The 15,268-nt window shown below is 40.9% G+C and overlaps 1 protein-coding gene across 11 annotated transcripts in view; it reads left to right on the top strand.

Annotated features, from left to right (window-relative positions):
- Positions 1–36: 36 nt before the first annotated feature.
- Positions 37–15,268, top strand: part of C9H18orf63 (chromosome 9 C18orf63 homolog) — a 35,582-nt gene continuing 20,350 nt past the window's right edge. For 3 of the 11 annotated variants that reach the window (XM_073213222.1, XM_073213221.1, XM_073213223.1), the window contains exons 1-6: positions 699–1,260; positions 3,117–3,216; positions 7,270–7,438; positions 9,040–9,118; positions 10,826–10,882; positions 14,808–14,919. In XM_073213222.1, the coding sequence (XP_073069323.1) occupies positions 1,168–1,260; positions 3,117–3,216; positions 7,270–7,438; positions 9,040–9,118; positions 10,826–10,882; positions 14,808–14,919 (610 nt within the window). In that variant the 5' untranslated portion in view covers positions 699–1,167. Of the gene's footprint in view, positions 79–698; positions 3,217–3,730; positions 5,835–7,269; positions 7,439–9,039; positions 9,119–10,825; positions 10,883–14,807; positions 14,920–15,268 lie in introns of those variants that run through there. The other 8 variants (XM_073213226.1, XM_037007371.2, XM_073213224.1 and 5 more) reach the window with 8 other exon arrangements.

Here is a 15,268-nt window from a genome sequence, read left to right on the forward strand (position 1 = left end):
CTTTCCTGATCATCATTATCGGAGCGCGCGGTGGGAGGGGCTGCGGGGCGGGGCTTTCCTGTATCTGCGTAGAAGACGGTAGGGCGTGGGGCGCGTGGGCCGTGGAGCCGGGCGGGGCCTCGGGGCACGGGGGGGGCGTGGAGCCGGGCGGGGGCACGGGGCACGGGGGGTGGCGTGGAACCGGGCGGGGGTCTCGGGGCACGGGGGGTAGCGTGGAAACGGGCGGGGGCGTGGGGCACGGGGGGGGGGGCGTGGAACCGGGCGGGGCCTCGGGGCACGGGGGACGTGGAACCGGGCGGGGCCCTCGGGGCACGGGGGGGCGTGGAACCGGGCGGGGCCCTCGGGGCACGGGGGGGGCGTGGAACCGGGCGGGGGTCTCGGGGCACGGGGGGGCGTGGAACCGGGCGGGGGTCTCGGGGCACGGGGGGGCGTGGAACCGGGCGGGGGGTCTCGGGGCACGGGGGTCGTGGAACCGGGCGGGGGGTCTCGGGGCACGGGGGTCGTGGAACCGGGCGGGGGGTCTCGGGGCACGGGGGTCGTGGAACCGGGCGGGGGGTCTCGGGGCACGGGGGTCGTGGAACCGGGCGGGGGGTCTCGGGGCACGGGGGGTCGTGGAACCGGGCGGGGGGTCTCGGGGTACGGGGGGTCGTGGAACCGGGCGGGGGGTCTCGGGGCACGGGGGGTCGTGGAGCCGGGCGGGGGCTCGGGGCTGGGGCGTGTGGAGCCGGGCGGGGGCGCTGGTGCGTCCACCGAAGCTCTCCCACCAGTTTCGCCGTGATTTCCCAGTCAGGTCAGATCAGTTAAACCTGGCCGTTAATTTGTAACAGTCATTCCGCTGTGGGTCTCAGGGGTAAACTGTTTACGTGGCAGGAGACAACCTAGCCTCGTGGGCATCAGAACAGGCAGCCCCATCACTCAGGACAGACAGCTGTGTGCCCAGGACTGCCTCTCGTAATTTGCTTGACAAGTCTCCCTCACCCGCCATCGCCCAGCTCTCCTAGGAAAGAAACTCAGGGAGATTTTTGTATGAAAAGCAAAAACGCCCTAATTATGCCTGTAACTCTGAAGTTACTTCCCCACTGACCACTGACTAGACGAGTCCTTGTATTAGTGTCCTCCTGGTTTTGTCCCAACAGTATATTGTTTAAGGTGAATCCTGAATGATTGATGGCACGTGTAAGTCTCAACAGTACCTCCCCAGCTGGGCACTCAGAGGAAGATTTACAAATGTTTGAGGGAAAAACAAACAGAAACAAAACGGTAAAACCCCAGCATATTAAAAAGCCATCTGGTATTTGTCTAGGCCCTTTTCAGCAATGATAAATTCCATAAACTACACATTTGGTACATGTAGGTTATCGTCTGAGGGACTCAGCACAGTTCTTAGACATTAGGAGCCTCATGGATGTTAATTCCCTCCTCCAGCTCACAGCCCTGTAGGAGTGCATGCCATTGAGAAGAAAACATTTTTCCAAGCATTCCAAATATTGTTTAGCCTTTATGTATGATGGAATATGTTGATTTTTCAAATACTGAACCAACCGTGTATCTTTGGAATAAACCACGCTTGTTCATGGTGTATAATTCTTTTTATGTATTGCCAAATTGTATTTTGTTAAAAATGTTTCATATGAGAGATACTGGTGTGTAGTTTTCTTTTTATGCATTGTGTATGTCTGGTTGAGGTACTAGAGTAATACTGGCTTCATAAAATGAGTTGGAAGTACTCACTTTTCTTCAATTTTCCTGAAAGAGATTGTGTAGAATTGGTGTTACTCTTTAAAAGTTTGGTAGAATTTCCCAGTGAAACCATATGGAATGACAGATTTCTTTTTCAGTAGTTTGTAACTATGAATTTAATTTCTGTAACAATTACAGAATTATTCAAGTTACCTGTTTCATACTGGGTAAGTTGTGATAGTTTGTGCTTTTTGAGGAATTGGTCCGTTTCATGTAAATTGGCAAAAAGAAATCTATGAAGAGATCTTCACAGCAGTCCTTCATTATCCTTTTGATGTCTGTAAGTTCTGCAGTGATATCCTCTTTAATTCCTGAGACCTGTTTAATAGTTTTATGACCTCTCATTTTTTTGTTGTCAGTCTTGCTAGAAATTTGTCAGTTTTATCTTTTCAAAGAGCCAGTATTGTCTCTTATTTTCTCTGCTTTTAAATGTCATTGGTTTGGTTTTTGTTAGTTCCTTCTGCTTGCTTTCTATTTATTTTTCCTTTTATCCCCCCTTATTTCTTGAGGTAGGGGTTTAGATTATTGATTTGAGACTTTTCCTCTCTTCAAATGTATATATATATATAATGTCATAACTTTCTTCTACTCTTTAAAAATAGTAAACCAGATCATACTGTTTCCCTAACAGTTTCCACGAGTGCTGACTCTCCCAGGGAAGAGCAATGAGTCTCTTGAATGCATGGCTGCTTCTATACTACAATGTCGATTGTTTCAGGTTTCATTCCCAGTTCCAAATAACTCCAGAGGTGGTTAGAAACAAAACTTAGGCACCAGTGACTAGAATCTGTCACTGGTTTAGGGACATCAGATGCATCACCATAAGCTACTCAGCTGTCCTAAGCCACTGCTTATAAAATGCTTAGCACAGGTTCTGGCACATAAAAAGCAATAAAATTTTAGCTAACGCTATTATTATTCAACAAGACTTCTTGTTCTAAAACACAGGTATGAGGAAACAGTATCTGGCAGGTGCTCTAAGGTGAAGTAATTCTAGGCAGATTTTTTACCTGTGTATATGTATAACACTAGAATATCAATGGGATTGCAGAGGCAGAAATAAGCAGAGTGCAATGGATATTATGTGATCACTAAGCTAATGCAAACATCTTAAGTTCATTGCTAAGGTAGGGCAATTTTCCTCAGTAAGCTGACAACAAATTAGATGTAGAACATTTTATTGTAAATATAGACTTAGGCATATTTTCACTGTATGTCCATCTTTAAGTAGGAGCAAGGAAATGAGAGTGATTGTAGAACATGGTTGCAATATTAATTTAGAATCTGTTTCAAGTAAATAGAACAATAGTAAAATGGTATGGATAAGGGAAATTCCAGATACCTATCTAACTTTGTTATCCTTATTAACTTTCAAGGTTCCAGGCAGTTTTAAGAAATGCAGCTGCTGGTGTTATCAAGTCACCCAAGTCAGAAGCTTGGGAATATCTACATCCTCAAAACTGAGTCTATCACCAAGTAAGTTCAACCAATTTTTCCTCCTAAGTCCCTAATCAGTGCTTTCCTCTTTATGCCCAGTACTATTGCCCCAGATCTATCTGCCTTTCATGATTACCTGCCTACCTGGTTTCAGTAACTTCCTAACAGGTTCTTCTGCCTCTAGTCTTGAACTTATCAGACCCATCTTCCCCAGGAGAGTCCAGTTAAAATCTGATCACATCACTACCTGCCTAAGACTTTCCAATGTTTCCCAGTAACTAAAGTTCAAATCCCTTACCAGATCCAAGATCATTTAAAATCTGCCCCTCTACCTTCATCCTTTGTCATTTTGGCCTCAAACCCTGTAGCTTAGCAACAGTGAGCTATTTTTGGATGGGAAACACAATGACCTTTTCTCACTTCCATGCCCTTGCTCAAGCCCTCTCCACCACATACCTGCCTTTTTCCCACTTTATCCTGGCCAAATACTATGGGCCCTTTTGGACTCAGCTCTAGAGGAGGCATATGCTAACCACTCCCTCTCCCCCACTAGTGCCCTTGGTACTCCATCATTCCCAGATCAAGGCATACAAAGTCATCAGTCCACATGTCTGTCTTTCTCACTGGACCAAGTGTTCTGCAAGAGCAGGGACACATCTGTATCCCCACCACTTAGCACAGTGTCTGACACTCAGCGCGCACCAATAAATGTTGAGTAAGGATATATATGTGATACAGACTAGTGTCTAAGTGCTTAGAAAAATAATTTTACTCTCTCATACTAAGAAATTTAGATTAATTTATCAGAGCCCACATCAATCCATATCCAAAGCCTATTAGATTTAATTCAAAGTATCTTCATTGTCCAATCCCATTTCATCACCTTTCCTATCACTACCCAGACCCAAACCAAACCCTCTGTCCTGGGTCATTGCCATGCCTCCTCACCGCTCTCCTTCCTGTGCCTGTCTCCTTCAGTCCCCTTCTCAGCAGAGAAGCCTGGGTGCACCTGTTAACAGCATACAGGCTTGTCAGGCCCAGTACTATTCCTCCCACTTTAACTGCTCTGGCCTCAAGTCGCTACTTCTCTTTCCAGCTCCACTGCAGCCAAGTGGTTGCCCTCCGGCCTTTGCAGTTAATTCACTTTTTAAATGTTTTCCCCTGACATCCATATGGTCACCCCCTCCCATTTCCTTCATGTCTCACAAACATGTCACCCTCTCCATGAGGCCTTCTCACCTCTCCAACGACCTCTCCCAATGCTCCCTGTCTCCCTGGTCGGCCTAATTTTTTCCAACTCACCTATCACCAACTACCACACTAATACTTTGCTCATTTGCCTCCCTGTCCCGCAACCCCCAAGTAAAGTGTTAGCTCCATAAGGGCAGATAATGTTTGCTTAATGTTCCATCACTAAGTCCTAGAAAAGCGCCAGGCACACAGCACATGCTTAACCAGTTGCTAAATGCACGAGAGATGCCTGGCGTGCACTTGCATCAGGCTTTACTCCACACTCCGTTGCAGGACGTTCCAGTCCTGGGTGAACAGGCCACCGCAGGTCTTAGGGGGCGCAGTAGGCGGCCTTGTGTGATACCCAGCTGAGGCCACACGGCGGGTTCAGAGCGGAGCTTCGACGCCCGCGGCTCCCCACCAGCCACACTACACTGCACAGATGCAGTTTTCCCCTCCCCGGACGATGGCACGGGCTTGGTGCCAGGCCCAGCTCTTAAGGAGACGCCCGCCTGCCCAACCGTATCAGCGTTAGCGGGAAAGCAGGGCACCCAAGGCGTTCGGGGGTGCAAGGGCATGCCGGGCTGGGGGCGAGCTGGGCGCATGGTGCGCGGGGCATGCCGGGCTGGCGGGGAGCCGGGGCGCAAGGTGCGCGGGGCATGCTGGGGGCAGCATCCGGGGACCGCCTGAGCGCTCTAGGAGCTCGGCCCCGCGCGGCCGGCGGAGGGTCCCTGAGAGGCAGCGGGCCTGACGGGGACACTGCCCGGGGGGCCAGCGGGACCGCCGCGGGCCCGGCCGCCCACCGCTCCGCCTCCTCAGCCTGAGGGGCGGGCGCCAGCCGCAGCCTCGGGAGGTGACAGGTTTGAAGGCGTTGTTTTTAGGTTTTAGAAGCCCGCAGGGGTCCCGCGTGGCGGGACGCGGGTGAGCGCGGGAGGGGCGCGCCCGGAGGCGGCTCCGGAGCTCCCAGCGCCACCGTCCCCTCGAGGTGCGCTCGCCGAGTAAAGGCCTCGGGGGTCTCCCCGAGCCCCACGCTGCGCGGAGCCGAGGAGGCGCCGACCCGGGCCCCCCAGGACCCCGGGCCCCCCGGCCCCGCCGGGTGCGGTCGCCGCCCGGACACGTGGTGGCGCTGCCGTCCGGGCAGCCGCCAGGCTTGGCGCTCCGCGGCCCAGCTCGCGCGCGGTGTAGGAACCGACAGCAAACTCTTCATCTGCGGCCTTACCAGTTGTACCTACTGAAATTTTAAACGTATTGTAAATAATAAAAATAAATCCTTGCCTATTCCCGAATGGACCAATGATGCTTGCGTGCACTGTTCTAATCTGTTTTTGAAGATTTGCCAAAGGAGCGGAGAAGGGCCCAGGGGACTCTGTTCGTGGCTCTGCTGAAAGATATTTAAAGGGAAAACGAGGCAGAAGGGAATTTCAGTGGTAAATGTTTTAGAAATGAAAGTAACACGTGGCAAACCTTGCTTATGTCCTTGACCTATTTTCTTTAGAATACGCACACTTGTACCTCTGAGCCCAAGCCGTAATTAATTCTTTGAGTTATATTTTCATTATTGATGCCCTTTACTAGAGTGCCTCAGAGGAAGTGAATTTTAGGCAAAATCGTGAAGTAAGGCGTGTCTGCCCTGGAGCTTTGTACTTTTTTAATTTTTCACAACAGTATGCACTGAAACAAAGGAGAAAAGCAGAAGAAAGTGATGTTTTTATTTTTAATATCCTAAGTCATCTCAATTCGGTCACTAACACCCTGTGTGAATTTGTGTTAACCATTCTAAAAATATTTCCACTTTAAAATATTTAGAGAACCAAGTGGTTCTCTAAAAGATGAGCATTTCAAACACTGTAGTCCTTGAGTAACAGATTCATGAGAGGCCATGGCATCCCCCGCATTCCTCAAATGACACAGGCGTTTGGTTCCTGAGATCAGATTTAGGAACAGTCACACTCTAGATTACTGGGCTGAGAGGTGAGTACTTTTCTTCTTGCAGAAAATAGGTTGAGAAGTCTGAAGTACTGGAATCTGTTGCCTTTCCCTGCCTTATGTGCACATTAAAGTTGAGCTTTAATCAGCTGCTTTACTTTTACATTCCAGTATTTTTTCTGATACATAAGACTTCAAAGGTATGTCCTGTGAGTTATCAACAGTAAATGTGTCCCAAATGGAAGTTTTAAAGCCAGATAATTAGTGGAAATGGAAACTAGGTAACAATTGGAAATCTCAGAAAACCTTTGTTTCCGTGTGAAATGATGAAAAATATATTCCTCACCTTTAAAGGGCTTTACAGAGATAACTTGAAACAAAAGACTTTGCTATACTTTTTTAAGAAATTATTATTGTCAAAGGAAAGATTTTGCTTTTCTGAAAACAAAATGAATCTTAACAATAGCCAGGAACTTATAATTTATTAAATGCAATATGGCAGAGATGTATCTAGTATCTAGAGCAGAGTAGGCATTTAATCAAGTAGCTGATTTTCTGTATTTGTACTCAAATTAATTCTATTTATGATACAGACTGCAGGCTTAAAATTCTAGATTATCTTTTTAGGCTGATGAAACTGTCTAAAATGTGTTATGGTTGCATAACTGAATATAGTAAAACCCATTGAATTATACAATTTAAATAGGTGAATTGTATGTTATTGGAATTACATCTTAATAGAACTTGTATCAAAATATTCTAGATTATAATTAGAAGACCTTAAAGGTAAAACATTAATGATATTTAACTACTGAAGACTACTAGTTTGTTTTATCTTATTCCAACATAATATCAAATATATTCTATAGTGGGTTGGTATTAAAACCCTATTAGTAAGATAATTTGCTACCATTATATCGCTGTTTGTTTTTAAAGGCCTGATTGCTGAGATATTCAGTCGACAGGAAAATATGAATGATTCTAGGCAGCAGTCACTGTTCTTCATCACACTTCCAGATTTACACAAACTCTGTGCTGTCAGGATAATATTGAGTAATGGGATGGCAGATACTGAGATTCGGAGTACACAAATGAAGATGTGCAGGTAAAAAATACATTTTGTAACTAACATTTTTGAGCCTTATAAGAGCTGTTTTAGAAGTATCACCCTTAAAGAACTTTAAGGTAAAACTTCCTTTAAAGTAAAAGATGAGTATTCACTCAATCTGTATATGATTTTAAATTAAAGGAATTCAGTTTTGTTCTTCCCAGGTATATTTAGGGAGGAACTTAAAATACTTGAGATTGAATATATCACTATCGAATTTTTACATTTGTGATTTCTTGTGTGAGCTTTTTAACTTAAAATTTTTAGATATTGATGAATTAAATCAGGATCTCAAAATCTTAGAGATAATAAGTATTTGAGTACCAGTTGTTTATGGGGCACTTTGAGATATTGTATACATTTTAGATTAATATAGTTTGATTTTCATGTCAATACAAGAGTATTTCTCTAAAAGCTATCTTGAAATGTCTGACTGTTTCAAAGATAGACTTTGATTACATTGTTTTTCAAAGACTAACACATAACTCATTGTTATGGAGGATCCACTATTAGTCCCTTAAATTGTTTGAGGTATTCAACAAAGGACTCATACATGGCAAGATTATATCCATAACTGAATCTCTTGGAGAGAAACACTATGACTCCTTTTGGAAACAAATAGGTAGGAAACCTTAAGTGAGATTTTCTGCTGTTTGCCCCCAAATTGAAGGTGGCTGTGCCCACAGAGCCTTGGGTGTGTTGGCTCACTACACTAGTATCTGGCAGAGGCTGGAATAGATTGAGCGGACACCTGGCTATGTCAGAAAAAAGGCCTTGCAAAACCAAGGACCTGCTGCACCAAGGTTCCGACAAACATGAGGCCACCAGGAACAGGCTGGCCCATCGTTTTGAGGTCACACCCCGCACCACCACCACCACCACCACACACACACAATCACTCATGGGGTTTTTTTGTTTCCTTGATGCTTATTACTTTTGAAAATTTTCATATTTCTGGTTCTGTTCTCTTTTGCGCTTCTCCCACCTTTTCCTTGACCTTTGAAGCAAAATTATTGGTAGTGATTTGAATTGCGGTGATTTGGCAAAATCATCACACTTTGTTTAATTAAACTAAAACTACTACCCATTTCATTCTCACTTGGAAAGGGAATTTCCATTTTGAAGGAAAAGAATATAGTCAAAATTTCTAAGTCGAAACAATTGATGACTTCACTGATAGATGAATTCTTAAGACTCTAGCCTGCAGGAACCCCTGACCACCACTTAAAAAAAGGAAAATGGAAGAAACAGGAGTTAAAAGAACTGAATTCTTTACAGTGTTTTGACTTCAGGTATATATGTAGGGCAGAGATGGAATTTTAAGAGGGATTCGCAGATCAAACAGGTTGGAAAGTTCAGATGCAGGAGCAAGTTTTCATATTAATATCAATATGTAAAACTTTTGTAATTATCTTAATTGAAATTTTGGATCTGTGCCTACAGTGTTGAAAATACCATAGTAATTGTGGGGAGACATATAGAAGAAATCTAGTATAATACTTTCCTAGAAGAACCTTAAACTTTTTAAAATTTTCTGATAGAGTAAAATCAGACAATGGGAAAGTCCACTTTAAAATGAATGTATTTCATCTCTACAGACAGTTGCTGTTTTTGCACCAAGATATTCTTGCATCACCTGTACCAGGAATATTAAGCCAAATTTGGGTAGTGATGGCGGTTAGTATTCAAACATTTTATGAAGTATTATTACTAGTTATTGGGAACAAGATTGATAATTATTCAGGTATCATAGCACAAATAAAGATGGTTTATGAAGACAAATTAGACTTACAGTTTGACTTAACCATTTTCAGATGTTAACTTTGATAGACCATGTTTAAAATCTTTGTGGTTCCAATTTAATACTTGTTTTCTCTGTCATAAATGCTAAGATAAAGACTATTAATAAAATGTTGTAGAATAAATTTTTAAGAAAGTATGGGCTTAATTCTTATGTTTATTCTTTGGAATTAACACTTGATATAAAGAACTTACCATTTCTCCAGTTTTTAAAGAACTTAGATCAACATTTTTTTATTTGGAAATTTTATTTTAAAACATTTTCTACACTCAATAAAATTAGAATGAGAAACATATTTCCCAGTGCTTTATGTAACTGGAAATGGTAATAAAGTGCCAAAAAGCTTTATAAAAATTACATTATCCTGAGTTTTTTTGTCAAAAAATTTTCTGAAAATCCTCTGATTCTGAGATATTAATTCCTCAGGATCCAGTGGAATGAACATTTATTAGCAGTGCTAATTATCCACCCCAAACTGTCAGTTTTTATTTTTCGTCTAAGTTCTATGATTATATGCCCATCTTTTATCTTCTTGTTCTTAGTACAGTTTTTAAGAAAGACGGGTTAACAAGTAGATCCTAATACCTCTTATTTTCTTTTCTGCTGGAGAATCTTTATGGAACAAGTAGGACATTGTTTTAGAGTTCTCATAAATTCAAGTATCCTAATCTTACTAGGCATAATAAGAGGAAAGTAGCTGTCTAAAAATACGTTTTGCTTTCTTACAAAGATTCTACATGCTGTACGAAAATTTATAAAAATACTTAAATAGAAAATGGGATTATTATACATACTATTTTGAAACTTGCCTTTCATTTCCCCTTGAATGGCCTCTCGTGGATATTGTTCTTCATCAGTATATTTATTTTTAGGGCTGTGAAATATTTCATTGTATGGGTGTTTAACACTTTCTAATGCACATCTGAGTTTCTAGTGCTATTAAAACAGTGCTTCAGAAAGCATTGCTGAAATTATTTTTATTTGGTAGTTTCTATGGGTTAAATTCCTAGAAATGGGATTACAGTTCATTTTAAACTGTAAAGTAATTATTGCTTAAATTGCTCTCTGAAAAGCTTGTACTAGGTTACATTGTAATAAATGGTGTATGAGAAAACCTGTATTTCTACATCCTAATAAAACTGGATATTAGCAAACTTCACATATCTACCAATCTGTTAGGTAAAAATACTATATTTTAATTTGTTTCTCATTGGTAAAGTGGAGCACCTTGGCCTTTTGAACTTTCCCTTAATCTCCCATTCTTGTTCATTTTCCTTATTCGTGTCTAGGACCTTGTATATTAAGAAAGGTATTAACTATTTATATATGACATTTATTGGCCTTTTCCTTTGTATGGTTTCTGTGTTCACATTAGTCCCAGAAAGGCTTTCCTCACCCTGAGAATGTACCCACAGATGATATTTCGGGGCAGGAATGATCAGTCATTTGCTTCTCTAAGGCATAGAAGCTGTTAGGGTGATGGCTTGATTGCTGTGCCCTTTACTGTGGTATGTTTAAATTCTTTATGTACTGCAGTATTTAATAGCATATTTGTCATTTTAATAAATGGATTTTTGTTATAGATACCATTTTATACAGCTGGAAAACTTAATTCCTATATTGAAAAATATGGAGCTAAGGTAAGTTTAAAAAAATAATTCCAGATGCTGCTTATATTGATTTTGTTTTGTCAGCTAACAAAATCAGAGTGTCTTTCTTATAAAATATTGCTACGCATGTGAAAGAACCCAACAATTTTTTCCCAAATAATTATTTTGTGCACATTTAGTAGATAAAGAGAGTAAGAGACTTAATTTTTGTCAAGTACTTAATTGCAGGCATTTTATGTGGCATAATCTCATTTACCATGTGTATCTTCCAAGAAGTGAATATCCCCATTTTTACAGATGAAGAAAACGAAACCTAGAGAGATATTAATATTGTTCACCATCATATAGGTAACAAGTGGAGGAGCAAAACAGTATAGACTGCATTCTCCATGATGCTGAATGTCTGATCTTGGTGAGGAAAATGAATAAGTGGGGCTGAGTACCTCTCCCTTCCTCAGGTCGTGGAGGCGTTGCTGGAGCTCCCTTTGTGTCTCTGCATGTACCTGAGTCACTGTATCCTTGGTTTTCTAGCAGCCTGTGCAGGCGTCACTGTTGACTTCCATTCCAAGATCTAGTGGGGTTCAGGATAATGAGGTTTCTGGTCATCTCCAAGATGAGATGCTTTCTTTTGGTTCTAGGAGGATGATGAGGCTCAGCAATGCCTAGGGCTGTTTTGCAGTTCCCTAAGAAATCTTTGAATAACCTGGTTTGAAAGCTGGTGTCAACCATCATTCATAATCTGTGGGAAAGCAGTATTCTTTAGGAGCAAAGAAGAAGTATTTTAGTTAAATCTTTTTGCTGGGAGGAGTCTGTGGCCACCTAAAGAATCTAGGTGTCCTGAGAAGGCCATGTGTGAACTGGGAGAATCAAATTTATAGTATATTATTTATTGAGAACTAGAATCTAGGTCTTCTAGACATTCCTACAAAATTTTGTCCTCTATTATGGAAAGTATCTTATGGTTTAGCAGAGACCCCTTTGCTGGCTTTTGAACTTCTTTGGAGAATTTAATCTTATTAATATATTGACTTAAAGGTCAAAATTGTTTTTTGAAAAAAATACAGTATAATTTTAGAAATGAATTCAAAAGATTCAGTTATTTTCTGAACATAGCAATAGATATTTATCCCAAGTACCATTTTATATATATATATCTTAAGATTATAAGAAATAATGAAAAATTAAGAAAGATATCACCCATAGTCCTTATGCATTAATAAAAAACACTTGGTGATGTAATTACTTCTAGATTTTTCATTTTCACATTTTGTTTCACTACAAGGTATCTCATACTCAAAATATTAGCAGTCCTTTTGTTTACAATCTTATCCTTTTCCCACTTCTCCCAGTTCCTCATTCCTACTAAATAAACAGATTTTGTCCCTTTCACCAGACTTCCAAATCCTGAGTTCTTTGTTGGTCATGAGCTTTCTTCCACCTAATTTGCTTTCCTACCCCAGTTGAACCTTCATGATCATGCTCAATTTTTCTTTGTCTTGATACTTTGCATGTAATAGTAATCACAGCAGGTATTTATTGAACATCTGCAATACATTGAGCACTCTGCTTGTTTCTGGAGAGAAACCTCTGAACCAAATAAACTCCCTGCCTCAGGAATCATATATTAGGAAAAAAATCCCTCCTTTTTAAGGTTTTGGAGTTTGTGTAGAATTTTTATTAGTTCTTCCATAAAATTCAAATTATCTGGGCCTGGAGTTTTACGTATGAGAAGTTTTTAAACTACAATTTAAATTTCTTTAATGGATAATAGTCATTCAAGTTGTCTTTTTCAAGGAATATATCCATTTCATCTAAGTCGTCATATTTATTGTCAAAATTATAATATTCCCTATTTCCCCTTGTGGACTGTGTAGTGATGTCACCTCTCTCATTCCTGATATTGGTAATGCATGTCTTTTTTTCCCCTCTCCCTAGTCTTGCTAGATATTTAGCAGTCTTACTGATTTCAAAGAACAGGTTTTGGGTTTTGTTGATTTTTCTCTTACTTTACTGTTTTGTGTCTTACTGATTTTCATTTGGACCTTCTTATGCTTTTTTGGGTTGCTTTGCTTTTTTTCTAGTTTCTTAAGGTGGGAGCTGAGTTTGTTGATTTGAGTATTTCTTTTCTAGTATAGAGACAGTGCTATAAATTTCCTCCTAAGTATATGTTTTGTTATGTTTTCCTCAGTTCAAAATATTTTCTAATTCTCCTTTGATTTCTCCTTAGATCTATGGGTTGAAATTGTGTTATGTAGCTTCCACATATTTGGGGATTTTCCAGGGATCTTTCTGTTACTGCTTTCTAATTTATAGAGAAGATGTTTAAACAACTTCATCTTTTTAAATTTGAGACTTGTTTTATGACGCAGAATATGGTCTTACTAAATGTTTCGTGTCCACTTGAGAAGAACGTGTATTCTATTGTTGTATCAAGTAGTCTATCAATGTTCATTGGGTCACATGTTCAATAGCTTTGTTAAACTACTATATTTTTAGGTTCTGTCAACCTATTATATCAATTGAGAAATAATTTGTACTGAACTTGTCCCTGAGTTTAGCTGTAGTGACTAATGATGCCATCTTTGCCCTGGAAGGAATCCAAGTCACCAGTCAGGATAGTTATGGATGGTGAGATTGGGGCAGTCTTCCAGTCTGCGTGGCAAGGCTGAGTGCGTGCTGATATGTCCTGCTGTATCTGAGTTAATCCCCTGGGCCAGTGGGAAAGGCAATAGAGAATCAAGGGAAAGCCAGCTGGTTTCTAAGGTAGATTCTGATCGTTTGTGGGATTTGTTCAGTTGGATGGGGCCGAGACCCTGAAAGGGATGGTTGAGGTAAACATTGCAGGTTGACCTCATTCTGTTGCTTGAAGTTCTATTGACAGTAGCCTTAATTAAATTCTCCATGAGACAAATTGAACAAATCTGGTCTTGTGCCCTGCCAACAGACTAATTACTTGTATCTTGGGAAAATTTACCAGAAGCCAAAATGGTCCAAAATCGATGGATGGGTAATGTTGCAAGAGAATCCCCCTTGGTGCTCTCACTTCTGTGTATCTTGCTAGCAGAAGCAATGACAAAGTTTTCTTTACTGTATCTGCAAGGATGTTTATGTACAGTTTTTTTCCCCAGCTCTGGGCAGTTTCTTGACATGTGTGTGCTAATTCATACTTAGCTAAGCACTTGAGAAGTACTCTTCTGACATCATAGTTTGCTTTCTGTGTACTGTCTCCTCTCTAGCACTTTACCTCTGAAACTGTAGCTTCCTTGGCCTCCCTGGACTTGTAGCTCTGTCTTCCCACCCCAGGAACCCACTGGCTCTTCCAGGATTCCTCCTCTCTAATCAGTAGGCTGGGGTAATCATACATTTCTAATCACTTAGGGATTGCTCTTTGTTGCTTGATGTCCAACATCTTGTGAACTACTGTTGCATAAAACTTGATGAGTTTTTTAGTTATTTCAAGTGAGAGGATAAAGATGGATCCTATTATTTCTTACTGGTCATAGGTAAATGTCCTGGTTTTTTAAAATTCTATACAAGTAGAAATACTCTGCTGGTTGCATGTGTGCCATGTAAGTATTTAATTTTTCTTTGGTGTTGAACTAGAGTAAAACTAATGAAAAATATTACAATACAGTCTGGTCAGATTTCCTCTGTAGAGCAGAATACAAAATAAATTTAAGATTCTACAGAAGCTCTAAAAGTTTAGGCTTATTGGGTCAGGATAAGCAAGTAGAATCTGGCCAATATAGCACGACAGTAGTCATGATTTCAAAGTAAATATTTCAACACTTCTTTAACATTAGAACGAAATAGGATTAGCTATAGGGATGACTAGAACATATCCAGAATAACCCAGTTTGTTGGGTGGTGATCTAAACACACATTTTCTGTGAGTTTACAGGGACATGCCAACTGCTATATATTTGCCCATGTTTTGTCCTTTTAATATTTTTAGGTGGAGGCTCCACAAAGAGTAATTCCTGTAATTCTTCAAAACTGCCTTTCATATTCACTCACAGCTAGACTTGCTCCAGCCTGGAATAAAACTGGCCATGTCTTAGTGAAAGGTGACTTTACCTCTTTCAGTCATTGGGGCTTTCTCAACTAGATTACTTCTATTAGGCGCATCTGTTTTTACAGTACAGCCTGAACCAAGCACTCTCCAGTAAGCCCACAACAACATAAATGGCATCTCCCTACTTTAGGATTATGTCCAGAGGCTTGCTGATGTTTCTTTAAAGAAAAAAAATTTTTATATAAAATTTGATGCTTAGAAGGGAATAAATGTAAATTATTGAGCATTATAATACAATGAACATAGATTATCGATATTGTTGTAACCAAAGGCTATTCTGAATTTTCTGTTGAGGTCTGACCCTTTTGTAAATACTTTATGCTAGGAAGAAAGTATTCAAA

This window comes from Manis javanica, chromosome 9 (assembly GCF_040802235.1).
Source record: "Manis javanica isolate MJ-LG chromosome 9, MJ_LKY, whole genome shotgun sequence".
Lineage (NCBI taxonomy): Eukaryota > Metazoa > Chordata > Mammalia > Pholidota > Manidae > Manis > Manis javanica.